This window comes from Hippopotamus amphibius, chromosome 2, assembly GCF_030028045.1.
Source record: "Hippopotamus amphibius kiboko isolate mHipAmp2 chromosome 2, mHipAmp2.hap2, whole genome shotgun sequence".
Lineage (NCBI taxonomy): Eukaryota > Metazoa > Chordata > Mammalia > Artiodactyla > Hippopotamidae > Hippopotamus > Hippopotamus amphibius.
Genome location: NC_080187.1, coordinates 138,373,009 through 138,396,889, shown reverse-complemented (window position 1 = coordinate 138,396,889; position 23,881 = coordinate 138,373,009). Strand labels below are relative to the sequence as shown.

At 44.4% G+C, this 23,881-nt stretch overlaps 1 protein-coding gene across 2 annotated transcripts in view; it reads left to right on the top strand.

Moving 5' to 3' along the window:
- Positions 1 to 23,881, top strand: part of SLCO3A1 (solute carrier organic anion transporter family member 3A1) — a 308,477-nt gene that overhangs the window by 62,181 nt on the left and 222,415 nt on the right. For both annotated transcript variants that reach the window (XM_057721542.1, XM_057721541.1), the window contains exon 2: positions 3,198 to 3,663. In XM_057721542.1, coding sequence (XP_057577525.1) covers positions 3,198 to 3,663 — 466 coding nt within the window. The remainder of the gene's footprint in view (positions 1 to 3,197; positions 3,664 to 23,881) is intronic.

Genomic DNA, 23,881 nt, shown 5'->3' with positions numbered 1-23,881 from the left:
GGGGTCATGAAGCCTGGTGACAGAAATGAAATACGCCTTCTGCTCGGCGTCTGCCCACCCTTCCTCCCACTGCCACGGCCCCTTATGCCGGAGGTGGAGCTCACCGGGCCGCAGACCCACCAGCCTGCTCGAGGTGACTCTGCTGAACCCAGGGGACCCTGCCCACATGTGCCCACTTCTGCCTCTGGCTTTGTTTAGGCATCTCTCCAGTCTCATCACCAAGGCCTGAGTGAACCTCGCCCCCGCCCCCCAGAGCCCCCCGCCCCCCCAGGCAGTCCGGCTGCCTGCCTTTGTACTCCCACATGGCCTTACCTATTATTAGCCTCTGTTAGGGCATGTATTCCATCACACTTGTTTGTGTTAGGGAGGAAAGAAGGGACTAAATGAAATCTTTGTTTTCTCTTGCCCAGACCTTTCAGAAAGATCTCTGGGAGCATTTGAAAGCCATTTTAATGAGACCGGGACTCGCTAAACTTCTTTTCTTAACAATGGCCAGTCCTTGGTGCTTGAAAAATCGTCTGATTACATAACTAGGGCTGCATGAGTTGTGAGCGGGCCTTGACTTGGTTAGAAACACAATGGAAACAGGATTCAGAACTGGAATGCCTTCGATCGAGGGCTGCACAGACGTCCTGTCCTTGGTCATGAACAGGGACCTGCACCAGTGTCGGGCTGTGGTCTGCAGGGCTCACCCCAGGCGCAGTGCTGACAGAGAGGCTGCAGTGGTTTGTGTCATTGTGTTAGTGCTGGGCTAACCCGTGTAGACTCACCCAGGGGGCTTTAACAACATCCCAGGCTGCCCTGGCTCAGAAACTCTTGGAGAGACCAGGCATCTGAAATTTTTATTGCTTCCCAGGTTCATTCAATCTGAAGGTAGTATTGAAAACCCCTGGGTTCAAGGAGTCTGTTTAAATGTGTGGGGTTGAAATGAGGCTAACAGGTATTACTGGGCTACTGTCTTTTTTTTAATAATAAAGGTAAATAGAATAGAGGCATGCTAACCAGCATAGGGGTGTGTGTGTGTGGACATTGCAGAGAGGCAGTGGATACAGGGATGCTGACACCAGTGCACGTATTTATACATTTGGAGGAAGGCTAGATCCACTGACTCATCTCTTCTTCCCTTGCCTTAGCAGCACATGCCCAGTCACTCAGCAGAGGCAGCCCAATCTCCCCAAAGATGTCATTCTGCCTCCACGATGCTTCCCAGATTTTCCCGTTCATTTCCATTGCCATGGTACTGAGCTTTTCTTCTCCCGTCTCTCAATAATAGTCCAACCGTTTTCTCTGCCGGCATTCATGTCTGCATTCTTCCATGCCATCCATTCTCCACGCTCTAACCATACCTGAGTCACTCTCATGTTTTTAGAGCATTTGCCGTTCCCCATACACGCGGATAAGTGGTGATCAAGGGTGGATAGCCCTTACCTAGCATTTACACATACAGGTGTTTACTCCTGGCACCAGCTTTGAGAGGTAGCACTCTTATCCCCATTTTACAGATGGGACAATGAAAGCATGGGGTGACTTGCCCAAGGTCACACAGAGTCACAATGGTCTCAGAGCTTTGGTTCTGCACCCCTCGGCTTCCCCACCTCTCGCGATGCTCTTCGGCTATGTAGGGAAAGGCTGCTCTGTGCTAACGGACTTTTCATGCATTATATCTAATCTTCACATCCATCCTGCTAGGTAGGCATTACTATTCCTGCTTCACAGAAATCAAGGCTTGGAGAGGTTAAATAACTTGACCAAAGTCACAGAGCTAATTAAGGAAATAATAGGTAGGATTCAAACCAGTTGATCCTCCCTCCGGGCTCTTCATTCTCTCCACCACAATGCACAGGATTGTCTAATTCCTTTAGGGTGGCTTCTGTGGCTCCTTATAGACTGTTGCCAACCTACCTTTCCACGACATATGTTCCATTCCATTATGAAATCATGCCACTGGACTTTTGCTCACCCTGTTCCTTTTTGCCTGGAGTGTGCTTCCCTGCCCAACGAGGGCTCCCACAACAGGGACTCCCGTCTTGCTGGTGATACCCTGCGTGGAACCTGCCAACAGCAGGACAGGGAGGCCATTTGCATTTTCTTTCCACCTCAAGGAGCCCTAAAATAATGCATCTCCTCTTGACCCTCCTACTGTGATTTTGCATCATGGATGTAACATGTCACTTGTCTACCTTTCTGCTAGGTGGCATCTTGAGGCCAGGTGTCATCCCTTCTTCCTATTTTTTTAAATCAATTTTTATTGAAGTATAGTTGCTTTACAATGTTGTGTTAGTTTCTGCTCTACAGCAAAGTGAATCCGTTATACGTGTACATACATCTGCTCTCTCTTAGATTTCCTTCCCATTTAGGTCACCACAGAACACTGAGTAGGGTTCCCTGTCCTTCCTCGTGTTTCTGTCTTTTGTGTCTAGAGCATTGTGAAGCCAACAGCAGATGTTCAGTAGATATTTGTGAAACAGATGAAGGGCAGACAAGGATGCAAAGGTGGGGAAAGTCATCAAACTATTCCACCCGAGGGATCTTGGTGGGACTAGGGTGCACAGAACAGTCAAGGATGTATTTACCTGATGGCCTCTGAGGACCGGTCCACTATTTGGAAATTTCCAGAAGGAAATGAAGAGCCTATGATTATCCTAATGAGCTAATGTAGCTTATCCATTTTGCCCCCTAGGTTTTTGTTTCCTTATGTTTTTATTTTCTTCAATATGCTTTGCTAATAACCTCCTGGTAAAAAGCCGGTGGACCCCATATCCTCCAGCATGGACTTCATAAATAAGATGTAGTTGGGAGAGAGACTGTGAGAGCTGTGGAGTTCAGGACTTTCACAGGACCCATGAGCCCTAGACGGTGGCGGCTGTGGGGCTGCGTAGGTGGTTCTTATGCACGGAGGCAGAACATTTCAGGATGGAAACAGGTGCCCAAAAAAACCTCTTTGCCAGTGGGAAAGTTAATTCTTTAACCATCGAATTAGGGTTAGCATACTAAGTAAACGGTTTTTGGACGCTTAAGGTTTCAATCACTTGGCACAGCTGTTAAAAAACAAAACAGAAGAAAACAAAAAAACTGCTAGGTGGGCGGGTCCGGGATGGGCAGGTGTGCTGCATGGTGGGAAGGGGGCCTCCCCTCCCCTCCCCTCCCGGGTGGTTTCCATCAGCACTGGCATTGAGACTGCGTTTTACACCCCACAGGTGAGCGTCCTCACCACCCTGGAGCGGAGGTTCAACCTGCAGAGCGCCGACGTGGGCGTGATCGCCAGCAGCTTCGAGATCGGGAACTTGGCGCTCATCCTCTTCGTGAGTTACTTCGGGGCGCGCGGGCACCGGCCGCGCCTCATCGGCTGCGGAGGCATCGTCATGGCCCTGGGAGCGCTGCTGTCGGCGCTGCCCGAGTTCCTGACCCACCAGTACAAGTACGAGGCGGGCGAAATCCGCTGGGGCGCCGAGGGCCGCGACGTCTGCGCCGCCAACGGCTCGGGCGGGGACCAGGGGCCGGACCCGGACCTCATCTGCCGCAGCCGAACCGCCACGAACATGATGTACTTGCTGCTCATTGGGGCCCAGGTGCTCCTGGGCATCGGTGCTACCCCCGTGCAGCCCCTGGGCGTCTCCTACATCGACGACCACGTGCGGAGGAAGGACTCCTCTCTCTACATAGGTAGGAGCTGCCGCAGCGCCGGGGGCGCGTTTCCTTTGGGTTGAGTCTCTGTGCCAGTAACCAGGGCGTGTTAACAAAGGAAGGAAACGTGGGCCCCTGAACTTTTAATTTTTCTGGAGCACTGATTCTCAGACGTGGCTACACATCTCGAGTGGTTTGGAAAATGCTGATACCTGAGTTGCACCCCCAGAAATTCTGGGGTAGTTGGTCTGGGGTGCATCCTGGGCAGGTAGTTTTTAAGGTTTTATGTTTATTTATCTGCCTTTTTGTGTGTGTTTGGACTTTGGGCTATCTGGCATTAGCCACCAAGAGGTACTTGGGGAGCCACACATTGGAAACCCCTGTTTTTAATCAGCAAAATGATCTGGTCATTGTCCTGTTGACGCTCAAAGAGAAAGGTGATTTCACGCCCAGCATTTGATACTATTCAGGGTTGGTGACTTCGCATAATTTCTGTCTTATGTCACGGGGGTATACACTGGATATTTGGGAAGAAATAAGGTACATGTGAACTTTGAAAAAATTGTTTTGTGCTGTGATGGTTCCCGCTATTTTATACCGGAAAATGGCAGCCACTTGCCGGTGTTGAGTTAAGAAACATCCAAGTGGCGAATTACGCTTACAGCAAACGAGGTCCTTAGTCACTGCTTCTGGGCGGTGTGGCATGGTCATTTGTAGGGTGAGGGCTGGCCTGCTGAGCATCTCTGTTTCTTGTTTAGCAGGTTTAATTTTGCCTCCCGCAAGCTATTGGATTGTACGACATGACACCAGTCTCTGAGTGCTAAGCTTTGAAAAAAAACTACCTCCACCTGTGGAAGCTTTGTGCCCCTGAAAGCAGTGTGCCTTGGAGTAGGAAGTTAATTATAACATAGAGGTTTAGGTTAAAATAGAATTTGAACAGAACTTGTCAAAAAGCTTCCTATCTGCCAAGTTCCCACCACACGCTGCCCAAGCTTTCTGAGACAGGAAGGTTCAGAACAGTTACACAGCTGAATGCTGATTTTCCTCTGTGACTGTCTGCCCCAGCTGTGGCATAGATGACTGTTGAATAAATACGTCGTCTATCTCAGCCTTCTATGAACAGGCTCTAGGACAGTAAGGTGGAGAGCATGTATCCCCCCATTCAAGGGATGGAGCACCTGTGGGCCTGGTCATGCCCTACCTATGGGACACAAAGTAGAAGAGAGGTTTGCTCAGGTCGAAGATGGCTAGTCCAGTCTTCCTGCGGTTTGGGATTTCCATGATTGTGTCTGAAGGTGAGCACAGTGCGGAGAGGGGTCTAAGGAAATCATTTACGTTTTGATGCTTTTAAGGCTTCAGTGAAAGCCCCTCCACTGAGTCTGTTGCAGACCAGGACATGGGCCACAGCATGTAGCCAAAACAGTCTCCCCAGGTCCAGCCAGGCCGTTGGTCTCTGACTTGACTGATATCACTCTAGGACCCTAGGATAGGTGTGTTTTGGTAGTAGTAACAGCAAGTAGATAAATCAGAGCACAGGGAAGGAAATGCGGAGTGAAGAGCTGAGTTCCTGTCTTTGACGAGGAAATTAAGTAGAAAAATGTCTCCCCAGAATCCCTCCTGAAGTCATACCAGTGGTAAATCACCTCTGCTTGGGGCCCCCTGCCTGGAGCAGCAGGCTCAGAGCCCTCTTCTGGAAGTCCTCCCCGGCAAGTTAGGCCATGGGATTTCCTGGCACTGAATGAGGCCTGGTTTGTATGTGCGAAGCTTTAGGATGTGGACTCGTTTTGGTTTTGTGGGAGGTGGAGGCATGGGCCATAGGGCTGATCATATCAGGCATGGGCCCTTCTCTTGTTCTGAGACCTTGTCTCTGGGATTTGCAGTGAGTCTTTGGTAGGAGGAAAGTCTCAACCAGATTTCTAGTTGGGCATCCTTTTCCTTATATGATAGTTTAGCATGAGAGCATCTTTTTGTGTGAGGCGTGGGCATCTTTGTTGCGTCTGGCCAAATTCCAAAACATGACAGGACAGGGCTGTGGAGATGGCCTTCCTGAGCGCTTCTGAACTGGTTTCCTGGGTCTGTGTTTACAGGGAGCAGCAGAGAATAAGCTTTCTGCACAGATCGGCCTCGGTAGGTGGCCTTTTATTCCACGCATGGTTTGAGTTCTCCAGGAACAGTTTAAAAAGACCATGCATATGCAGAGTATAACCGGTTCAGTCATTTATTGTACAGCTCGTAAAAACTGTGATCATGAGACTATTTTAGCATTTATCTCCTCTAATAGGGAGCTGGTTTCTGAAGCCACTTACTTTGGCTTTGGAAAGTATTTGGAGAAGGCTGCTGAATGGGATTGGTATGACTTACAGCCTCATAACTTCCTGGGAGTTAGGAGAAAGACAGTCTGAAGAGACTGGTGTTGGGACTGTGGGTGTGGATGGGTACCCACCGGGGTGGAGTTGCAGGTGTGCCCCTTGGTTCCAGCTCCTGAGGAGCTGGTTTAGAGAGAGAGGCCCACAGCCAGCCATCTGGTCATATGCTGGACATGTGAGTGTGAACTAGAGATGGAAAGGATTCTAAATCCTGCACGTTTGCAGCACAGGTTGTTCAGAGCTGCTCTTTTCCTGTGGGTGTCAGCAGGGAAAGAGGTGCTAACCATGCAGTGCTCAGGCCACTGGTGACAGGCCCTGCCCCTGGGTCATCAGCCGGGTACCGTCGGCACCTCCATGGCCATGTCCTAGACCCCTTACAGCCAAGGGGAAAGGGAAGTGTTCCATCTTGAATCAAGCTGGTATTTTCCACCCGAGTGACTATGTGCTTCAGCCTCTTGTGGCTGAGTCACTGCCAAACTCCTGGATTCCTTGATGGTCATTCACAAGGGGCTTCTCGGGCTGGCACGATTCTGCAGCTGCTCCTGCCCAGCCTGGGGAGGGAGCCAGGGGAGCTCATTACCAGGGGACAAAACCCAGTGAATGGGGACGCGGCTCTGCTGGCAGGCTTTTCAGGACCACACAATGTGGAGCCAAGCCTCCCCGTGCGGCTGGATGGTGACCCATGGGTGGCACGTGGCGCTCTTTCTTCCCAGAGGGACTGATGGAGCAGAGTGACAGCGGGAACTGTTTGATGTGGGGGCGTGAATGGGGTCCACCAATCGACCCTTTGGGAGTTACTCATGCCGCTAGCCCATGTTGTGACCTTCCATGAGCTCAGTTTTCTTAGCTGCCCTGTTTCTCCAAGTTCAAAGCACAGCCTGTTGTATTGTAGGCAAGAGTAAGTAGGCTAATGTAATGGACTCGCGGGGTCCTTTCATTAAGTTGCTATGTCAGTTGGTTGGTGCCTTGCTTGCTTTTTTTTTTTTTCCTTTAGGGAGAAAAAAGCTCTAAATGAGCGTGGTAAGGATTTTTCAGAAAATAACTTTATTTCTAGTTAAAAAATATTACATGTTCACTGTTGACAACTTTGGAAGTATAGAAAAAGAATTATTGAATAATAATTACTCTCAGCTTTATGGTTATATAAAATCCTTTATTCTGCATCAGTATGCTTTTCTACTCACACACAAAATGTGTTTTTAATAAACAGTTTTGCTGCTGTATTTCTCTTAATATTTCATCAACATTTCCTTGTGTCACTAAATATTCTTTGATGATGTTCTTTCTGTGTATGTCATATTCCCTTGTGGATCTATACTGTAATATTAAATGCCCTCTCTAGTATTTTTTTGTTTTTGTTTTTTAAGTTTTTCTGTCATAAACGAAGCAGACAAGTGAACTGTGATTCTGAGAGGTTAAGTAACTTGCCTAAGAGAGTGAATGGGGCGGAGCACCGAGTCTGAGAGTGATGTTTTTTTTCCAGGCACATCTGGGATCTGTGACAAGGCTGGGGCAGGTGGGGCGGGGGGCAGAGGGCTGGTGGGTGCTCCAGGGGATCAGGTGCAAGTAGGGACATTCTGCAAGACAGCCTGAAGCCTTTAGGAAATAGAAATCAGAGGAGCCAGGAAGGTGAGAAGAGAGCCGTGTGTCTCACATCCAAGGAGAGAGGGGCGATGAGAATGGAGAATGGGTGTGAAAGGCAGAATAAAGAGTTGGGAGGAGAGAGAAGGGAGTCCCAGCTAACAGGTCACGTCATGGTCCTGAAAGGAGGTTGTGCCCCTTTTTCACGGGGCATTGAGTAGAGATGGGTACAGATCAGAGCTGGTGGATTCCGTGTTCCACTCACCTCTCTCCAGAACTGTGGACAACATACCCTCACTTGGCTGTTCACTCCATTTGGAACCACTATAGTCATTAGGATATCGCCCTTATGCTGTGTTGTAAATCCGTCTCCTTAGTTTTCCACATGCTGGCTCTGGTTCTGCCCCCTGGGTCCACTTTGAGAAACTGTGATCCCTCTTCCATGTTCGGTAACTCCACAGCTGGCCGAGCGCCAGCCTCACATGGGCAGGGAAGGGCACCTAAAACTTGGCTCTTCTGTGCTGGGACTTCTGTTCCTTACCTGATGCGGTTTCCTGCTGCATTTGGCCACCGTTTCCCTCTTTACAAGGAATACCGAGCCTGGAGGGCTTGTTACTAGCGGACAGAGCCAGGTTAATGGGGCATGCAGGCTTTGGGTACTGTATAGCTTTGCTAGGGCTGTCATAACATAACACCACTGACTGAGTGGCTTTAACAATGGACATTGATTTTCTCGCAGTTCTGGAGGCTGAAAGTCCAAGATCAAGGTGTCAGTGTCGGCTTCCTTTTTCCTTGGCTTGCAGACAGTGCCTTCTCCTCCCATGTCTTCACATGGTCTTCCTTCCATATGCACGCATCCCTGGTGTCTCTTTGTATGTTCTGATTTCCTCCTCTTATAAGGACACCAGTCAGATTGGATTAGAGTCCACCCATATGATCTCATTTAACCTCAGCTACCTCTTTCAGGCCCTATTTCCAAATATAGTCACATGTTGAGGTACTGGGGGTTAGGGCTTCCGTAGATGAATTTGGGGTGGGGGTGGGGGGCATGATTCAGCCCATGACAGGTACCAAGGGGACCAGTACCAAACCATGCTGAGACTCCTACCTTGTTTGTCCTAACTTTTCTGTAAGGAACTGCATTGTCATGTTTGTTTGTTTGTTTTCCAAGTACTCAAGAAATTATTGGAAGATGTAATTTTTTTTAAACTTTTTATTTTGCAACAATTGTAGAATCACAAGTTTGTTGCAAAATACAGGGAAGTCCCCTGTACCCCTCATCCATTTTCCCCCAATGGTAACATCTCACATCACTGTGGTACAGTATCAAAACCAGGAAGTGCACATGGGTACCATCTATGGGGTGTGTTCAGATTTTAACAGTTTTATGTATACTCATTTGTGGTGTGTATGTGTGTCTGTGTATAGCTCTATATGCAATTTTATTACATGTGGATGATATTGTTTTAAAAATGCAGGATGGGATCAAGATGAAGACAGATCGTCTTGAGTTGTGTGTTTGCCAGACAGACATACATGAGACACCAACACACACACACAGGAAGATATGGAGACAGAGAGCAGGCTGTAGGTAGAGTGGGACTGACTAGAGGAAATGGATTCTTTGAGGAGGGCTTCTGCATTCCCAAGAATGGGATCCTTGCAGGGTACCCGAATACACAGAGCAGTTCCTCCAAGTCGGGAGGCACATATTAGATACGAATGTGTCACATCTTCTTTGTTTATCACTTGTGTTGAAACCCAGTGGAGCCTTCCACGTTCCGGTTAATGCTGCAAAGAGAATTATCCTCAGATTTCATATGCCAAGTGTTTGTTCAGCACAAGAGTCACTAATACCAGACGGCAACCAAAGAGAACCAAATTTCTCTTCAGAGCCCTGGGAGCCCAGCGTTATTTTGCTTCTGATGAGTTTTTATTTTAACTTGACATTGGGTAAAATGTGTTTTAACTCTCCAAAGAGTGTGGGTCGGGTATGGATCAAATACACTGTGACTGCAGTTCATCTGAAAAAATAATTAAAAAGCCATCCCTCGTGGGAGCAAGCACAGCTCATTATATTCTTGCAACTTCACTGATATTGAAGTTTCCCTCGTTAATTTCTTTTTTTTGTAAATAAATGACACTGTAAAACTGGTCAATTTGTTTTGGCCGGGTTCCAAGCCGTTTCCCCAGCGGCTGGTCGGTCGCATGCCATTTTCCGTGCGTTTTAGCAACTTGCTAGGAGATGTGCGCATGGCTCTTATCTGGTACTTCCATGTTGCCTGGGCTGGGGGATGTTTCTCATTCATTTTCAGCTACTCATAATTCATGCCCCATGATTCATGGAATCACTGCTGTGCTCACTGCCTGGGTGACCTTGGGCAAGACTCAGCTTGGGCTCTGGAGTCTGACATCTTGAGATTCAAATCCTGGCTCCTCCACAGACCTGCCCACCAGGATTTTGGACATGTTTTCAGTTGACCTGAGCCTGTTTCCTTATCAGTAAAATGAGCCTGGAATCTACCAACCGAGGCTTTGCCTGGACATTAGGTATCATGTCGTGGTGGAGGTCAATAAACACTGTCCTGTTCATCTTTGTGGTTATATCATCTCCATTTCCAGACGTAGAAATGGAGGCAGGGATAAGTGATTGACTTGTTTAAATACACAGGCAGGTCTTTTGACAAGAGTGGTTGGATCTTGATTTTTAGCCTGTGGTACAATCCATCTAGTAGATCTGAGTAGAGCAACCTCTTCTATCCTGAATTAAATCAGCAGGGCTCTTATGTGCCTACAGACCCCTTCCTGCGGCTCATCTCAAAGCATAGAAAGTGCTCGAGCTGCCCAAGCAGCAGGCAATCTGGTTTGCATTAAGTCGGAGGCACCCCACAGTATGGCCATTGCCTCAGTGTGATGTAGCGATTGGCTTTCTGGGTTCCAGCACATTGCTTCTTAATTTGCTTCTTAATATTAGTTCATTTTTTGAAAGAATGTATTCTTGTTTTAGTAAAATTGGAGAAAACAACAATAGAGTAAGAAAAACAAATAATTTGTAAGCAGATACCTATAGAAGATTATTGTCAATGTTTAGGTATATTTCATTCCAGCCTTTTTTCTTTGTATTTATTTTTACTTAGTTAAGACGATACTCTAAGTAAACCTGCTTTTTATCAACGACAATCTTTTTTGTGTATCATAAACAGTAAAGATCATTTTAGATGACTGAATAATATTTTGTCAATCTAGAAAATCTGGAATGAGTTCGTTGGACATTTAGGTGATGGATATTTTTGTGACCGTAGCCTCATCTACATTTGCTAAAGCTCAGGTTAGTTCGGATAGATTCAGTGGGAACTGGAAATCAGCCATTTGGCCTTGCCGTGGCTTTTTCCAGAATATAAATGAAGGGTGTCATGATAAGAGGCTTTGAGCCAGCAGTGAGCGTTGGTACCCTTATTTTGCAACCCCCTCCCGCATCTGCTGCTCGGGGTAGCAATCCTAAGCCCTGCCAGGGCTCAGTTAGCAAATGAGGAAAGAAGGCTTTGTGGAGACTGGGGAACCAAAGGGCCTTGCCTTGTCCTTGGCCATTGTTGCCCCATGGGAACGCAAGGTCAGTCCTGCCAGATCTTCTGATTTTCAAGACAGACTGGAAATTCACATTTTTCAAGTGGAGTGAATTGCATGCTCCTTGAAATCATCTCCAAACCCTCTGTGGCTCAGTGATCACAGAAGCCAGCTTAAACACATTGGTGGCGTGCTGTTTGCAGTTTTTTGCTCCAGACCATCAATTGCAGATGGTATTCGCCTTTTGAGTAGCAAATAAGAAAGGAAAAAAAAAGGAGGAAGGAAAAGCAGTTGCACATCATGAATGCCGTGGCCAGAATAAGTAGTGTTATCTGCTGTGATTCTGACTGGTACGCATTGGCTTGGGGGAAGCGGGTAGGGCTTTTTCCCAAACTAAGGACACAGTGGCAGAAATGAGTGGAGGACCACTGCTGAGCAGGCCTCTCAGGGTGCTGTTCTGGCTGAGGCTTTGCTCCTGCCTCATAAGAATGGGAATTGCAAAATGGAAAAGAAAGGAAACCATTTCTCCCAGCTTAGCAAGGGCAGAAGAAGAAGAATCCTCCTGAGGGTTCCCTGAAGGGAGCGTGGGGCTGGTTGGGGCCTGTGGATGTTTAGTATGTGTGTGAGAGCATCTTTGCTCGGGGATTTTAGAACACAGCATCGTAGTGTTTGATAGACAGGAAATAAGACCAGAGAGGCCCAGGCTGACCTAGAGAAGATGCATGGGGAAGGTGAAGATGCAGGCGAGGGAGTTTTCCTTCCGTAAGCACCTCAAAGTCTACTGTTCGTTACTTCTTTACTACCAGCCTTTTACTGCACCTAACTAGTGAAAGCAGACCCATTCTATTTTTCTTTTCAACTATCGCACAGGTATTATGCTTAAATGAAGGATTTTGAGGTATTTTCCTGAATAACATGCATCTTTTTTCTTTAGTTCGAGACTTTAGTTCTCCTTTCTTAGAATAGTCTTGGCTTCACTTCCTTTTTTCCTTTCACCTGCAAGAGGCTTTCTGTGAGCGCAGACGCCACGAAGGGCATGGTTTCCATAGAGGATTGTGACTTGCTATTGTTAGATTAGGGATTTCTGTAAGTTAATGGCCTTCCTCTTCAGTGGGAAGTGAGCTCTTCATTGCTAGAGAATTCTTTAGTGTTAAAATGCCTCACATAAGAGTCTTTGTTGTGGATGTTTGCTTTTCTCTGTCCAGAACCTCATTGTTTTCACTGGGAAACTGCCTCTCCCCGTCCCAGGTGGTTCTTATGGGCTGCAGAGATGATCTTGTGGTCCAGGCATGACCACGCACGACACAGAGAAAGGCTCTGGTCTGCAGTGATTGGCCCCAGCAGTGAGACAACCAGAGTCCACTATGAGGTTTGAAAAATTAACTGGAGGGCTGAGAGATCACTTTCTCATCTAGGACTGCTAGCTGTAACACCTCTGAGTACCCACAGATTCCAGTGTCCATCTTTTTTTTTCCACATGTGATGAACTTGATCTAGGAATGAAGACAGCAAAGGAAAGCAGACCAGGCGGAAACAGAGGGCAAGAGGGCTCCCTGGATCCAGCTATGCCTGAAGCTTGCATCCAATCAGCATTCCCCTTAGAATCCCCTTGAGCACATAAATTGCCTTTCCAGCATTTGCAGTCAAATGTTGTGGATTAGGATCCTGCCTAATGAGGCTTAAATGCCCAGTCATGTCATGTCAGAGTTGGACTGGAGTGCTTTCCTCTTGAGACTTGACCAAGCACCTTCCAACACAGATGAGTGTTTCTGTCTGCATATAAGGCAGGTGTCCAATGATCAAAACACTAGCTTGTTCATAATATCAAGATATTCTAAAGAACTAATGAACTCATGACCCTATACATCCTATAAAAAGATTAGGTTGAAAGTTCTGGTTTAGTTCTTCATTTCTTTATTTCATAGACTTTTAAGATGCAGGATAGGGACCCAGAGACCATAAGTAATGCCCCCTCCACTTTCTCCCTTCTGCCCCCCCACCCCCCCAAAAAAACCCAAGTATAAGTGTTTAAAAATAACCTGGTGGTAGGCTTTGTGCAGGAACAGTAAGTGTTTAATAGCAAATTGCTTATGTGGGCAGGAGAGTGTTGAGCATGTGAAACTTACTCAGTTGCTGTTTATTGAATGGAAAAAACACAACCAACCCTGGCTTCTTTACATGGCTGTGCTCGCCAAAGCTACCTTTAATCCCTCTAATGGCTTCATAGTGTCAGGAGTGAATAAGTTAAATGAGTATGTTCCAATCCCAGCTCGGCCTTCCCATGTCGTTTTTACCAAGTCCCGTGTGTGTGTGCGTGTGTGTGTGTGTGTGTGTGTGTGTGTGTGTGTGTGTGTGTGTATGCTTATTTTTGCCCACACACGGATAAAATCTGAAGGTACTAAAGCATTAGGTGTCTCATGGACACTCATAAAAACTTTTCTTATTGCTTTTCAATTTTTTAACTTTTAAAATTTTTATTTGATATTGGAGTATAGTTGATTAATAATGTTGTGTTAGTTTCAGGTGACTCAGCAGAGTGATTCAGTTATACATGTACATGTATCTATTCTTTTTCAAATTCTTTACCCATTTAGGTTATTAGAGAGTATTGAGCAGAGTTCCCTGTGCTATACTGCAGGTCCTTGTTGGTTATCTATTTAAAAACACACAGAAGCTTAGTCTTGGGAGCTGGGCTTCATGAATTTGCCTTGAGATTATCAAGAGAAATTGAGGGCTGCTTAACTGGGCTACTTGAAGCTAAAGGTTCTTGGATGTGCTTTAGGGGGAGGGGTCCACGACCTTTTAAGGTTGTATGGAAATGTACACACCCTTTTGTGGGGAAGTGTTCACTGGATTCTCAGAGAGGTTCACAACCCCCGAAAGGTTGAAACCACAGAAAGTCCTTATGGTGAGCAGACCCAGATAACAGGAGACTTGGGGCAAGATAAACCAAGATAGTCGAGGTGATAGGCAGTGTGCTGTGACAGATGGCATTCGGGGACTGGAATGTTGTTCACTGCTCAGCCCTCAACTTGCTCTGCTCCCTGGGGAGACACTGTACTTACAACAGGACGCATTGGAGCACCACTCAGGCAACTGTGGGTGAAAGGTCAGAACGTGTTCCCAGTGGCACTAGAGACACCCTCTCGGCCCTTGTCGTCCTGTGCTACACCCTCCACCCCCAAAGAAAATTCCTTGGAGGTTGAAAGTTTCCATCTCTGCTTTTAGCCTAACCATGGGTATTTTGAGTAATATTCAGCAAGTTTTCTGTGCTGGTTTGAACTGATGCACAGATAGGAAAATCAAAACTTTTTTTTTGCTCTAAAAGCAAAAACATTTTAAAAATGTACTTGGATCATTAATGGAATCTGAACTCTCAAAGTCAAAACTTTCCATGTGTTCTTAACAAGAGAAATTCTCTTGGGGCAATTAGAAGCAAAACAAATAGGCAGAAAGTTGTGAGGGACCCAAAGAAATCATCTGTGAGGGCCGAATCCAAAATAATAATAATAAAAAAAGATACAGATGAATTTATTTATAAAACAGGAAGAGACTCACAGACATAGAAAAGAAAGGGTACCAAAGGAGAAAAGGGGGGGGATCAATTAGGAGGTTCTTATTAACATATACATGCTACTGTATATAAAATGGATAACCAACAAGGACCTGCTGTATAGCACAGGGAGCTCTACTCAGTATTTTGTAATGACCTATAAGGGAAAAGAATCTGAAAAGAACGTATATCTATGTATGTGTGTGTGTATATATGTATAACTGAATCACTGTGCTCTGCACTTGAAACTAACATGATATTGTGAATCAACGATGCTTCGCTAAAAAAAAGGATCTGAGGACGTAAATGAACTTGGTAAACATTTTATGGGTAAAACTTTTATCCCAAAGTTTTTGGGATAGTTGCTGCATTTGAGAAACCTCCTCATTGTCTTTACCAATTACATTGCCTCTTATTTCAGGTGCAGGGGTAGAGGGGCGGCTTGGAGTTGAGCTTATCCTAATCTCTCTCCAGGGAGACCTGCTTTTCCCCCTTTCTCTCCAATGTTCTAAGCATGTGATGCAAATGGATGTGATTTGCCACTGCCTCCCTGTCTGGGCAAGGCATTATTACCATAAGCACATTCACAGCTGCCCACCTGCCTTGTGGGTTGTTAATGGAGTTTACAAAGGGAATTTGGGTTCCCAGCAAGAGGCCTCATTAACACAGCAAGGATCTAATAGATTCTAAAATTGTGTATGGACACTCCGAATCTTTTGAAACCCAGTGGTGGGCTATTCTTAGATCCAGATCATTTCACCTGCCCCGACCTCAGTCTGTGCATTTGTATCATAAGGGAAAGAACCTCGTTTTGATCCAGCGAGATCAACTGTATTGGTTTAAGTTAAACATTAATGCCTATGATTCTGGGGCTAAAGGCAAGATTCAAAAGCCATGAGGCAGTTAAAAAGGACAAAATGTCCCCAACACTGGTGCTATTATTTTATTTTTTTAATACCGGCCTTATTACTGGTCATGAGCAAGTGTTTAATTTTAGGATCCCTTGTTGTCACCAAGGAAATTTAACAGCTGTCTGCTTATTTCAACAAGTGCGGTAAGCACCCAAGGGTTTGAATATCGACCACAGTAACAGTGCACTAGCTCTCGTTGCTGGGGTCTCTGCTGCATGACAGACAGGGAGCGGGAGCTTTACATGTGGTTGTCCTCGTTTCTTGTTCCTAAAGCCCAGGGAGACAGGGGTGGTTATTCTCAGTGTATGGATGAGGAAACTGAGGCCAAGGGAGGTTAAGCTGCTTGTCCAGGGTCATACAGCTAGCGGTGGCAAGGCCTGGATTACAATCCTGGTCTTCCTTACCCCATATCTTTCCTACCACGTGCTCCCCTCCTCTGTCCTTAGACACTGTGATGCCCAACCAGGCTAATATAGGATCCCAACTGTGCTGTGCTATGCTAAGTATTAAAAATGGCTTAACTCAACTACCTAATTCATTCTTCCTCCCTTCCTTCCTTTTTTTTTTTTTCCTCCTATACTAAATACCTAGAGCTGTGGGTTATTATAGCAGTAAAGTGTGAAACGATGGTGAGTTTACAGGCCAGGAGAGGTCTTAATAGGTGCAGGCTGCTCAGGGCCTGACTTCCCCGTGGGAATTTTTTAAACTCATCAGATAAAGCTTCCCACCAAAAAACCCCATGTGGCTTGTTTTCACAATCTCCCTGTAGTAGAGTGAGAGAAACACACTCACTAGACGGTTTTGTTTACACTGGAGACCTAGCAGCATTTAATTGGTGTACATTCATCCCTGTTACGCAACTTGGATTTCAGTTGTTTTCACTCCCAGGCTCGGCTCAGCTGACCTGCTTTTCTGTGCAAGTCAGGGAGTGACTTTAGAACCTACTAGGCCACAGCTGGGACCAAAATGGTGAGAAGGTAGGGTAAGAAAGACTTCATGGATCAGGGATGAACACAGGAGAAAGAAAGAGACTCACAGGTTAAAACAGGTTAAAAGAAGGTCGTTCCCAGGGCCTTTCATCCTGGGAAAATAATAGGCCTGCACAATTGTTCAGCCCAGTGGAATTCTGAAGAACTTCAAGAATAGATCATCTGTGGAAATGAACTGTGTTAGCAGGAGAAGGTAGTTACAGGAAGGATCAGAGAGTAGCAGAGCCCACCTTTAGCCACCCTGGGGGACATGATGTCCAAATAGCTGAACACTCTTCCCTGTGCAGGCAGACCTCGGAGATATTGCAAGTTCAGTTCCAGACCACTGCAATAAGGCACGTATCATGATAAAGTGAGTCACATGAATTTTTTGGTTTCCCATTGCATATAAAAGTTATGTTTACACTATACTGTAGTCTATTAAATGTGCAATAGCATTATGTCTAAAAAAATGTATATACCTTAATTAAAAATATTTTATTGCACGGGGATAGGTGTATAAAAACAGATGATTGAACTTGCTGTACCCCCCAAAAATAAAAAAAAATGGAAAAAAAAATTTATTGCTAAAAATGCTAACCATCATCTGAATCTTCAGCAAGTCATAACTTTTGTGCTGGTGAAGGGTTTGAAGTATTGCAGGAATTATCCAAACATGACAGAGACCTGAAGTGAGCAGATGCTGTTGGAAAAATGGCTCCGATAGGCTTGCTTGATGCAGGGTTGCCACCTTCAATTTGTAAAAAAAAAATGCAATATCTGCAAAGTGCAGTAAAGCGAGGTACAGTAAATCGAGGTCTTCAAGCCACATTTTACTGAGATCTTGTTGACGGCCTGTAGACAAGTGACCATTTTTTACTGGTCCCCCGGGGGGAGTAGTAGAGAGTGGGTTCAGAGGGCAGAAACCAGGTGTGTGACCAAGTGTTCAATCTAGGAGTCAATTAGGAATAAAGTTGGAAAGTTGGGCAAAGTGAGCTCCTCCAGATCCATATTTCTAGCTTTTTTTTTTAATTAAAAGTTTTAATTGTGGTGAAAAAGTCATAAGATAAAATTTACCATAGTAACCACTTTTGAATATGCTGTTGAGTGTTAAGTGAGTATGCAAGAGATCTCTGAAACCCTTTGATCTTGCAAAACTGAAACTCTGTATCCATTAAACAACTCCCAGCCTCTGGCAACCACCCTACTATTGATACTTTCTGCCTTTATGGGCTTGACTAATTCTAATTCCCTCATGTAAGCAGAGTCAAATGATATTTGTCTCTTTGTGTCTGACATTTCACTTAGCATAATGTCCTCGAGGTTCCTCCATGTTGTAACAGGTGTCAGAATTTCCTTTTTAAAGGCTGAATCATATCCCTTTGCATATTGCCATGTTGGGTTTAGTCATTTATTCCTTGATGGACATTTGGATTGCTGCCACTTCTTGGCTATTGTAAATAATGCTGCTATGAACATCTGTGTGCAGCCTATTTCTGGCTTGTTCAATGACATCTGCTTGGGTATCAAGCTTAGCTTAAGTCCAACATTCAACTCCTTAATTTCCTCCCAAGTTTGCTTTGTCATTGACCTACCATGTTCTTTCCCTCCCAACCCCTGCATTTAAAAGCCACCACCTGTTACTGGTCATGACTCCTGAAGATCCCTTGTGTCTGGTTCCCAGTCCTCTCTACAGTCACTGCCCCAGAGGCTCTCAGCCCTTCTCACCTGGACAATTATGTCTACTTCTGATGAGTCTCACCGTGCCCAATCTGACGTGTCTCCAAATGATCTCCGTGGTGCTACTGCTCCAAAGCACGTTCTGAATTCTTACAAACCTGGAGAGAGATGTATTTTTCTGGAGCCTTTGTTACAAAAGTTCCAAGGCATCTACATGGCATTTAATTGAATTTTCTTACATGCCCAGTGAATAATAACAGTATGCTTGTATTTATTAATGTAATACATGTGTTTGAGGTAATAGTACTATAATTTTTGAGATACTTAAAATAATTTGAGCCCCTTTTCACAACTGGAGACATTAAATTCAATTGTCTACATTTTATTCATTCATTCATTGATTTAACAAACATTGATTGAGAACTTACCATGTGTCAGTCAAGGTGCTGGGTATCCATGGAGGAATTAGACCCAGCACCAACCTCTAAGAGTAATGATAACACTGGCAAACGTTTATATGCTCTGTCTGTCAGAAACTGGTGAAGCTCTTGAGTATATTATCTAGTTTGATTCCCAAAACAGTCTTCTGAGTTGGTTTCATTGTCTGCATTTTATGGGAGGAAATCAGGACACAGGTTGAGTAACCCACCCAATGAGAGACGATGTGGAGATTTGAGCCCCAAGGGGGTTATTTTTCCAAGGAAGGTATTCCCAGCAAACTCCATCAGCAGAGCTGTCATGAAAAGCAAGAGCTTGAAAGATAGGGAAGAATGAAACACCTAATAGGAACTTGCTAATAGCTAAACAGGCTAATAGGAACCTGCACCTGCGTTTGTATATGTGGTGTTGGGAAATATTGACCAAACGTGCTCAGGAATATTTTAAAGCATAAGTAGTGACTTAGTGCCTTGCAGAAAGGCAGGCCATCTTCCCAGCCATGGCTGCTGTTAGAGAAAAGAAATGGCGTTCAGCCTGTTCCCAGAGCAAGGACTGGTGTAAACTCCGTGTCTCATAGGTGTCAAATGCTGTTCCCTGATGTGGTGCATTGTCCAGGAAAGCAAAACACACGGCAAAGCCTCTCACCCAGGCTCAGAGAGGAAAGTAGTGTCTGAACTGGCTGTCTGGATGTCTGGTGAAATGGTTTCAGAACCTGGGAGCTTTTACGGCTGGGGAGGTGGTGTTGACTTCCTGTGAATCACGGAGGCCAGCCGGAGAGGAACCACCTCGTGCTGTGTGTGTTGTGTGTAGATGAAGGGAGAAAGCAGAGATGATTATTTATCACACCAAAGACAAAGCGTGTTCTTTTAAGAAATCATTTCACTCTTGTTGGAGACGATCAAGCAGATAATCCGTGAGCATTAAACGTTCTAATTTCACATCAGGATGGAAGATTCGGCGCCCCAGCTTTCTGTCTGCAATGGTGAGGACTTAGAAAGCTGTGGGTGGTGGGCAGCTCTGTGGGGAGAGGGCACAGCATATGCTGGGCCCGGAGCTCAGCGTTTTGTTTCCTCATTTTATCTTCATCGTGACATTTTACAGTGTAGGAAGCTGAGGCTCAGCAGGATGAAGTACCTTGTCCAAAGTCATATTTCTTGGTAAGAGTGATAAGATTTGAACATAATGTCTACTGATTGTGTCTGGCCCCAGAATTTATTTTTTTATTTTTTATTTTTTTAATACAGAAGAGGTTTATAATTTATAATGAACAAGTATCACATGTGTTCAGCTCAATAAAGATGCATGTGAAATCAAGAAACTTATAATCAAAGATAGTTCATTCTATGAAAATAAAAATGTGTGGGAGAATACTGATTAGAAGAGAAAATTTAAACCTCCAGAAATTGTTTATGTAGCTTATTTGAAGTCACAAAGTGTGAAGAAAATAAAGTTCAGGGGGCCAGAAATTGCCATGGCACTTGTAGTTGACAGCTGTTGGTTTTTCCTGCTCAGCTTTCATTCTCACTGTTTATGTTAAAAAATTCTAACTTGGGGGTGGGGGGCATTCTCTATTTTTCAGTTTCGGTAGCCTAGGTGCTATGATGTCAGTCCTCTTTTAGATTTGTGGCCCCAGAACTTAGATTTTGTAGAATAACTGACCTTTCTTATTTCATCTGTATATACCTCCACCCAATCTCCCCACTCCTTATTTCAGATGTATTGTTTCAGAAATTTTCAGATGTATCATTTTTTGGCCAGCTATTTAGTATTTGTTTCTAAAAGATAAGAACTGTTTAAAAATGTAATCACAATTTCATTGTCATATCTTAAGAATTAAGAACAGTTTCTTAATATCAGCAATTCTACTCAGTGATCAAATTTCTGTGATTGTCTCAGATAAAAATGTTTAATCAGATCCCCAAGCTCTATGTTTTGCAGTTAATTGCCTTGTCTCTTAAGTATCTTTTAATTTATAGGTTTTTCTTCTTCCTGCCAGATAAAGAAACTGGATCATTTCTTCTGCAGTTTTGTACAATCTGGGTGGTTCTTTTTAACGTGCTCTTCTGTCTCCTACTTGCATTTTTTGTAAGTTGGTTGTTAGAGGTAGAGAACGGATCCGATTTAGGTTGTTTTTTTTTTTTTCTCCACAACAAACACTTCTAGGTGTGATGTGTACTTCCATTATAAGATATATGATGTCTGGCCCTCTCTTTCTATGGTGTTGACAGCCGTTGTTGATCATGGCCTTAATAGTGGTAGCATTCAAATTCTAGCATTCCTTCTTCAGATATTGCTTCTATTAAGAGAAAGTTTGTTATTTCAACTATTTTATTACCCTGAGATAGTATTAGAATAAGGAAAGCAGAAACTTTTTGAGTTTCTGAATACACTTCCAACCTGTGAGAGGTTTCCCCACACCAACAAACAGTCCTGGTGTCTAAGAAATCAACTCAATTCTGACCCTGTCTACCCAGAGATAGAATCAGATTCTGCAGATGAAGAGCTCAGTCCCGCAAGACCTCCCTCCATTTCAGATGTCGTTTGCAAGTCCAGGTTGTTCCTTGTGCTTCTGACTGAAGCGTATAATCATAGGTCCCTATGACCCCCTCCTTGGATTCCATTAATTTGCTAGAATGGCTCACAGAACTCAGGAAAGCCCATTGATTCTCTAGATTACCTATTTATTATACAAGGACATTAAAGGATACAAATCAACGACCAGATGAAGAGATACACAGGACGAGGTCCAAACAGAGGAGCTTGGGGCCCAGCACGGTGGCACGTGGAAGCATTGTGGTTCCCGACACAGGAGCTCTCTGCAAAAGGAACCAAAAAGCTGTCCTTCTGGGCTTTTATGGAGGCTTTGTTACATAGTCATTATTGACTACATCACTGTCAGGGGCACTGACTCAGCCTCAAGCCCCCTCCCCTCCCCAGCAATCGGGAGGGGGGGCGGCTGTGGGACTGAATGAGTCAACCTTCTAATCACAAATCAGCGGTTGGTTCTCCTGGCAACCAGCTCCACCCGGGGGTGGGATCAGCAGTCACCTGCATTAGCATGAACCCAATTGTAATGGAGAGAACTTGTTATGAACAAGACACCCATTTCACCTTTATGACCCTGTATGTAAGAATATATATATTTTTTCTTATAAATCATAATATAAGAATGATTACCGAAAATGATTTAGGTTTTTTTCCTAGTTCTTTTTGTCCTTAAGGTATATCCTATTAGGGATATGTAGTTATGTTACTGCGTTTAAAAATCATTGAAAATGGCTTCTTTTTTGTGGTTAGGACTCCAGTTCAATGAGCAATTAAACTTATTCCACGTTGCTTTTGATTTTTATAGATTACCTCTTAAAATATGTTTTTATAATTATGTAAACGACATGGTTTCAAAGTCAAATCTACAAAACAGAAATATTCTGAGAATTCTAGCTTGTAAACCAGTCACTTCTATCTATACCTTCCCTCACCTTCAAAGTAGCCATTTTTTCACATTTGTTTTGGGGTTTTATTTTTCTATATTAAAAATGTAACCAAATACACATATATTAATATCTCCTTTTTCTTGAATAAAGGGTAACTATTATATACATTTTCCTCCACCTGACTTGACAATATATGCTGTAAATAAAGGAACATTGCATTATATGAAGGATGAGGGTAATTTTATATAGGGACATCACATCATTGAATTTTGAGAGCTGATGGTAACCATAGCAAATATTCGTGTGGCGTTTACTCTGTGCAATGCACTAAGTGCTTAATATAAATTCGCTCAGTAATTCTCATAATACTCATCCTCTGGAGTGTGTACTATTATTGTCCGCATTCTACAGATGAAGAAACTGAGGCACAGGGAAGTGAGTTTGGTAACTTGCCCAAAGTCTCAGAGCTGCTGGGTGGTGGATTTGAACGCAGGTGTCTGCTCTCATATACCACATTTTGCTTTAGAGTTGCCAGAGTCTGTTTTTTTGGTTTTTACGAGTGAGGACACTATAACCCCTGGGCAGTTAACAGTCTGCCCGTGTGCTCTGTCCCTAGATTTATTACTTTTTCAAATGGTCACTGGCTTGCCTTGAGCTCCTTGTTGAGTCTAGAATTTGGTTTTATCTTGTTATAAGCTAAAAACTTAGCCTGTTGTTACTTCATGGATGCTCAGAAGACATGAGATGCCTGGGTCAGGGATAAAGGGTTTATTCTTCCTGGCACAAAAATCAGTGTATTGTGACTGTTCCCTTTGCCCCGTCAGTACCATGGGGGGTGGGGGTTGATTTGGAGGGCCGGATGGATGGATGTCTGCTCCCGCGATGAGTTGTGTTATAGGAAAGGAACACGCATTTGGGTAATCTACTGCTCTTCTAGCAAGCAGTAAGCAAGCCTGTTGTTTGTCTTAGGGGGAGACGGTCTCTCCTTTGTCAAGGTTGCTCACTGAGAAATGGCTGAGTAATAAATGGCCTTGCCTTCTCACAAGTGGAAGATGTATAGGAGCTCAGAGAGTCATCAGTGGCTGCTTCTCCTAATACATCTTTGTACCTATCTTACTGGCTTTAGAATAAAGCGTCAAGTGGGCACCCCGTACCATTTCTTTGACAAACTACTGCTTTTTTAAGCCATTTGCCAATATTCCCTGACATAGTAACTCCAGGTTTTGTGGTTATCAGATTCTGACTAGTGTAAAAACCAAAAATCCAGTGAGCTCCCTTTGGAAGGCCACTCTGAACAAATGATCAGCGCTCAGCACATTGCAAACCTATGGCATTTCTTTTTTATTTGTAACTGTAACATTTTGAAAGCAGCCAGAGGGATGAGGTTGACAAGCATTGATCACCTTCATTCCTACATAATAGGTTTCTTTTTTATTTCCTTTTCTTTTTCCTGGTTGAACTTCTTTTCAATGTTGAGCCCAGTTTTCCTTGCCCATGATTTTTATAATTCTGTAAATTACTGCTCTGCCTAAGACCCTGATTACAACTTCACCTTTTCATAGTAACATATTGAACTTTGAATGAGAGCACTGTTGGGAGTCAGCCCTCTCCAGCAGGTTGGCATCCTCAGTGAATTTCCTGATTGGGTTGCTTATATTAAATAAGGAACATTAAGGGTCCAAGCCTTGTACGTTTGAGGGAAAGAAGTGGCCTTGTAAGTTAGGGGAGGAAAAGGCAACATCGTGGACTTTTTGTCAATGTG